Below are 6,120 nucleotides of genomic sequence, written 5' to 3'. Positions count from 1 at the left end.
TTGCCAAGGCGTGATGTGTCTCCCAGAGTTTTTCCTACTCCTGGTAGAAGTCAGCCTGAGGTCTCCGCTCACTGATAATCTCTCAGCATGTCAAAGCTTTAATGTGAAGCCTCAGTTCTGAGCACTTTGATTTAACCGCTCCCAAGATGGGTTTTTTTGTTCTACAGAGAAGCTGCCGGGCTCAATCTCTCAGTGTTAAAAGCAAACAGCAACCTGCGAGCAGCAGAGTTCATTAGTGCACGAGTTGACTCTGTGCCCTCAGAAACTTCACAGGAAAGACGTGAGCAGGTCGTAGCTGCTCCCTTATGCTCAAACACTCCCTCCCACATCAGAAACACACAGAATAACACAAGTGGCAGTCAGATTAGAATTTCATTTTAAATACTTATAAACATCCAGTTCTCCCCTAACCCTATAACCTTCAGTCAGGTTGACTGCACGTTACTGAGAGCCACAGTCACACAGGTGCCAGCTGGACCAGCAACATGGCACCAGTCCCACCAACAGTATTACACGAGTGGTGGTGCCAGCAGGGGCTGTCCCCGAGTGATCAGAGTGGTGTGAGCACAGGCAGGACACACTGGGCTGGTGAGGTCATCAGTGACCTGTCGCAGCAGCGTGCATTCATTGCAGGTTTAATAACAAACACTGCAACTGCTCATGAATCACAGTAATATTATACAGTATTACAGTGGGTCCGATTAGACGTATAGGAATTGTGCAAAGGAGTTATAGAGTGAGATATTCTAGATATTGAGATATTATTGGAGAGATGTATCATCACTTAAATGATGATACATGAATTTTAATGGATTTTTTTTTACTACTCACAGTGACTAATTGCTTCAATTTCCAAAAGCTGGACATTATTATTATTATTGTGATGATGATGATGATGGTGGTGGTGGTGGGATCTGTGCAGTAGAAGGAGACAGTGATCAGGTTGAACCAGGGGGTCGCACTGTTGTCTTCCTTATCCCAGGTCAGGCCCGGGGACCGGAAGCTGCACTGAGGGAGAGAGGGAGCACGCGTCAAGCAACTAATGATAAACGGATTCACACCGGATGTTCAATGCTTTTATTTCCAAATAAAACACCCTTTGTATATACCCAGCTATGTGGACTGAATCAAACTATCGAAGGTGGAGTGTCTTTGTCGAACAATTTAAACAGCAATGTTTGATGTTACAAATAAAGACTATGAATAGAAAATTGCTGCAACAGATGCACTACTTTAACAAGTGGGACAGACAATGAATAATACTGAACATATTCATCGTGTGAACATATGAGGAAAAAATAAAAAAAGTTACTTTCAGTTGCTATAAGTCGAAATCCAACAATGCTCAGATAAAAAGTAAAAAGTCAAGTTGTCTAAAAGTTAAAGGAAAGAAAGAGGAAGTGAGTGTCTGTGACATTTATTTTGAAGGCGGTGTGCAGGCGCTTGACGCGGGTGTAAAATATCTCAGTGGGAGGAAACTGTGGATCATCGCGGAGCCCGAGGAGCGAGAGCCGCGACCAGCACTCATCTGACCCGCTGCTCTGCGGCTTTGGACGCGGGCACACGGCGACTACACGGAGCGGGTTGTGGTGAACCACTGCGGGGCTAACTTCACTCTTAACCTCCGCCCGGTGAGACGCTTGGAAGTTTAAACTTCGCCTCAAACTTTTCGGGTTTTCCACTCCTCGCTCCCGGGGACTCGTGAAGTCGTCCCAGTGGTCGGCCTGCAAACCGCCGCGTCCGCCCCACATGCTCCCGCCTGCTTCCCGCTTGTTGTCTCCGTAACGACCAGGTGAGCCGAGCCGTGTGGTTGTGTTCCAGCCGGCGGACCTGCGCAGGTAACGGGTGTTAGCTTACCTGCACACGGTGACGCACCGGATCTCTCCACCTCCACCACCACCACCGCTCTACTGCCGACCGCAACCGCCGCCGGAGAGAGCAGCACCGGGGAGCAGCGGAGCACCGGGACGCTCATGGATCTAGCAGGAGGGAACGAGAGCCGGCGGAGGGAGGGCGGCAGGAACCCCGTGGTGCCTCGCAGGAGAAAACCACCGGTGGATCCGATGTACGCCGCTGTTTTTATCTGCCTCCAAGGTTGGTAACAAACTACCACACTCCTCTGCCACACAACACACACACACTGGCGTTCATTCCTGTTGGTGTGAGGCTGTAAACTAGATTAAACACTGGGGTTAACACAACAGACAGAGCCGACATTGACCTCCAGGCTTTTCTAAAGGACAGTGTTGAAGTTGGAGTTGGTGCCCGCCGGCTGCAGCTCGGACACACGAGCCGAAGTTGGGTCTCATTCATTGTTACAGCTCCACATGAAAACCATAAAGTTCCCATTTTAGGGGTTTAAAGCACATTTTGTTTCGGGGTCAATGGAGGAAGAGGGGGTGGGCTCCCCCCCATCCACCCCTCCCCCTCCCCCATTAGCCCCAGTTGGTGGTGGTGGGGGGGGGCAACAACAACTGCATTTCTGAGGCTTCTCTCAAAATGGCAGATCATTTCAGCCCTAATGTTGAATGAAGTTTCCCCACAAAAAGAGAATCAAAGGACTCGATGGTAAAGAAGCATCCAGGGCACTGCAGTGTTTCCCTCTGTACAAGCACACGTGTGTTTGCATGTTACTTACAGTTGTATGAAACATGTGATGAGGAGGAGCAGAGGGATGGCAGCTCTCCATCCAGCTCTGATGGCAGCCATGCTCTTGTCATTATCATGCACTCCCAGGGGAATCCACTCCCCGTCCTCACACAACACATTGGATACGCCATTTGTGATTATCATATTCATAACTCTGTCTGCCTTCCCCGAGCCCCTGCTTTGTGCACCCTCATGGGTACCATTCATGTGCACGGACGGAGAGCTGGGCTGTGCTTCTGTCTGCACTGTTGTTGCCCATAAGGAGAAAATGACGCAATGCCCCCCCCCCCATACAATGTCAAGGCCTCCCTAAAGTTCATAACCCCAGCTGCAGGGTGAGAGGAGAAGCCGAGGGGAAAAAACATGGCTCCCTAGTTTTTGTGCAAGGAATGCTCCTATCCTGCCAAGGATCAGGCTCATTAACTCACCGCTCATCATGTCAAAACTCACTCACTTTTATCTGATCTCCGCATGCGGACTGAGACGCGGGCGAGCACAGATTGTGTTTGCCTGTGCCTTCAACACGGCCATGACAGTCAAAGTGGCTGAAGAATTCCTTTAAGTTGAAGTGCGTCTGCTGCCCCCCCCCCTCCCCTCCACCTCTAGTCTCCTCATGGTGCCCACTTAGGGATGAATGTGTCCTCTGTGTGCAGGCGGCAGGGGAGACGCAGGCTGCTGTGGGGTTGTGTTTATGTGATGCATGAATTGAGGCCAGCCAGGTTATCACAGCAGCTTCACGTTTTAGGGCGCCTTTGACAAGATATGTATTATTAAAGATGTGAAAGCACTGTAAAGGCCAGGAATGGCGTCGAATGAGGCCCAGATTTTGTTGTGGCTTTTTACCCACATGAAGCTGTCCGCACCAAACACGCCATGTTTCTGGAGGGGTTTTCTCATCTGCGTGATCTGGGCGCTGTGGTGACATATATATAAACACAGAGTTTTTTATTTTTAGTTTACAGCAATCACTCTCATTCTCACCCACTCCTCACATGACTGGATCTGGTTTCTATTTGTATCTCACCAGCAGCGAGAAACAGCTCGTATGGAGTTAATGTCCATAATTTGAATGCAGCCTCTTTCTCATCCGCCCAGCTACAGCTCCCACCCATACCTCATTCATTTTCCCATCTTCTTCATCAAGGACAATTCCTGATTCCAGGATATTTATGTGATGAATATTATTTTGCGGAGCTACCCAGATAGACATAAAAGCACACACGCACACTCTGCCTCTTCCCAGACCCCCACTTTGATCCTTCATCATGCAGCTGAAGATCTGCATTTCTCGACTCCTTGTACTTGAATATTTTTGATTTCTTTGCAAAAATTAGAAATGTTCCCCCCCCGTGATGATTTAAAGGTGTGCAGTCGAATTTCTTCCTCAGTAAAGCCTCACTCAAATTACTTCAGGAATCGTCTCTCTGTCTTCATCCAACAAATGAAACTGTAGAAAATCACATTGGATAGTATTCGATCAAAAGTGTGTGTGCTGGTTCCACTCGCTTCTATTAGGAGATCCATAAAGCTAATCTTAAGCATTTGTTCCATATCAGCTCTGGGTCTTGAGTGCAGCTCAAAACAGAAACCACCACAGTGGTTTTTGCAGGATGTTTTCTCGGCATGCCCACCCGCCGCTGCTTTCTTTCAGAATCCATATGCTCGGCTCCTATTAACCCCACTGTGCCTGCAGGCAGCTTGGCTGCAACATGGGTCAGATTCTCTGAATTATTAGATTCAAGGGAGAGGATAGAATGAAAGAATAAACTGTTTCTGTTGCTGTCAGGCACATGAAGTGGTTTACGGTCCTGTGCTGAACAATAATCATCAAATTAAAAAATGTATTTTAAATGTATCTTCTGGATTAGAACACAGAGCACAGCTTCAGATTGGTATCTTTCACACATGGCTGTTGAGGCAGTAAACTGCTTGAGCTTATTCATACATTCAACGGTATCATATGACAAGACAATTTAAAACACAGTAAGAAATTCTCTTAAAGTAACTTATTGTTTTCTGATCCGGGCCATGTTGTTTTTTCCCTCCTCTCTACCAATACATTGTGACATCTTGTTTGTTATTTCCCTGGAGTGCTGCAGGGTTCATGTATCATATAACATCTGTGCATCCCAGTACAGCAGCCCTGTAAAACTCTCTTCTTTTTTTGGGGGGGGCTCTTTTATTGCAATTTCTTCATCTAATATTAGCTCATATCAGGCTTTTTTATGTGGTTTTAGTATGTTTGCTTAAATGCTTTATTTTTTCAGTATCCATTGCTCTGCTGATTTTCTTAATCAACCATTTAATTGTTGGGTCTATAAGATGCCAGAAAACAGCAAAAATTGCCCATTACACATATAATATTTAGTACTTTACTAGTATCTCTTATATATTTGACAACAAGGGACAAAGATTTAAAAATGTTTACATTAAATTGCAAATTAAATATTGAAGAAGTTGCCTAAAATATCTTGATGCTGACTCCAGCCACATCACCCATTCCTGATTTGTTCTGTTATATTGATCTTTGTCTTTTGCTGTATGAACACTCATATCTGTAGCTCTGTAGAAAACGGTGTTGTGCTTTATCTCTTGAGGCTGTTATATGAGGCAGAGATGTCGGTTATTATAATTGGCCAGGGCAGTTTCAAGGACAGCTAAAGCTAGCCGTGCTCAAAGAGCCGAGCGTGACAACAAAACAAAGCACTGAGCTGAAAAGAGGCTGATAAATGGAGCAAAATAATAAGATCTGGTTCTCGGTGTGTTTGTTCACATAGGAAAGTTGGACTGGTAGCACAGGTTGTGAGACTGGAGGAGGATTTCTCAAGGTCTCCAGTGGCTCTTGTTTCTGATCATTTATCAGACACTGTTTACTCAGGTTTTAGGTGAAGCCTTTTGAACTTGAGAGTCATCTTTCTTAGCCGGTTGGTATGTGCCGTTTGCTGCCGCTCTATTATAGAGGGCTCTACTCCCATGGGAGGATCTTCTTGCACTCTCTCAGAAATTGCAATCATAGCCGAGCTTCATCTCAGATTTGGGGTTCCTGTAATTTCTAATGATGCATCCCCTCGGTTCACTGTCCTGTGTGCCACTTGTAAAATATTTTTGGTGGAGGACAGGAGCCTCAGGGCACGGTCACACATACGCAAATGTGCAGCAAATATTGTGGGTCAAAGTTGTTTGCATCTCAAAATATTCACATTTGTATGACTGGGCCTACGGAGGTGTGAAGTGAAGATTGCAAATGTGCCTAAATTGGAAAGAAACATTTTCACAATGATGTGTCTTTGTCTTATTAGGATGATGTTTAATGGAGCAAAGACTAGTGTCAAATAGTGTTAGGCTTGCCTCCACAACCGTTTCCACAGGACATGCAGGAGACAAGAGGGAATAAAGGTTAAATTGACAGGAAATAAAAAAATAAGCACTCTCCCTCTTGTCTTTCTCTAATTGTCCTCACTGGACTTTTTC

General features: G+C 45.9%; 1 protein-coding gene across 1 annotated transcript in view; it reads left to right on the top strand.

The window, feature by feature from the left end:
• The first annotated feature begins 1,469 nt into the window (after positions 1 to 1,469).
• ptk7b (protein tyrosine kinase 7b) overlaps positions 1,470 to 6,120 on the top strand; it is a 74,463-nt gene continuing 69,812 nt past the window's right edge. The window contains exon 1 of the mRNA XM_020095695.2: positions 1,470 to 2,094. Within this exon, the coding sequence (XP_019951254.2) occupies positions 1,974 to 2,094 (121 nt within the window). The 5' untranslated portion in view covers positions 1,470 to 1,973. The remainder of the gene's footprint in view (positions 2,095 to 6,120) is intronic.

Source organism: Paralichthys olivaceus, chromosome 14 (assembly GCF_024713975.1).
Source record: "Paralichthys olivaceus isolate ysfri-2021 chromosome 14, ASM2471397v2, whole genome shotgun sequence".
Taxonomy (NCBI): domain Eukaryota; kingdom Metazoa; phylum Chordata; class Actinopteri; order Pleuronectiformes; family Paralichthyidae; genus Paralichthys; species Paralichthys olivaceus.
Note: the sequence above shows the minus strand (reverse complement) of the source record. Positions and strands in the feature narration are given on the sequence as shown.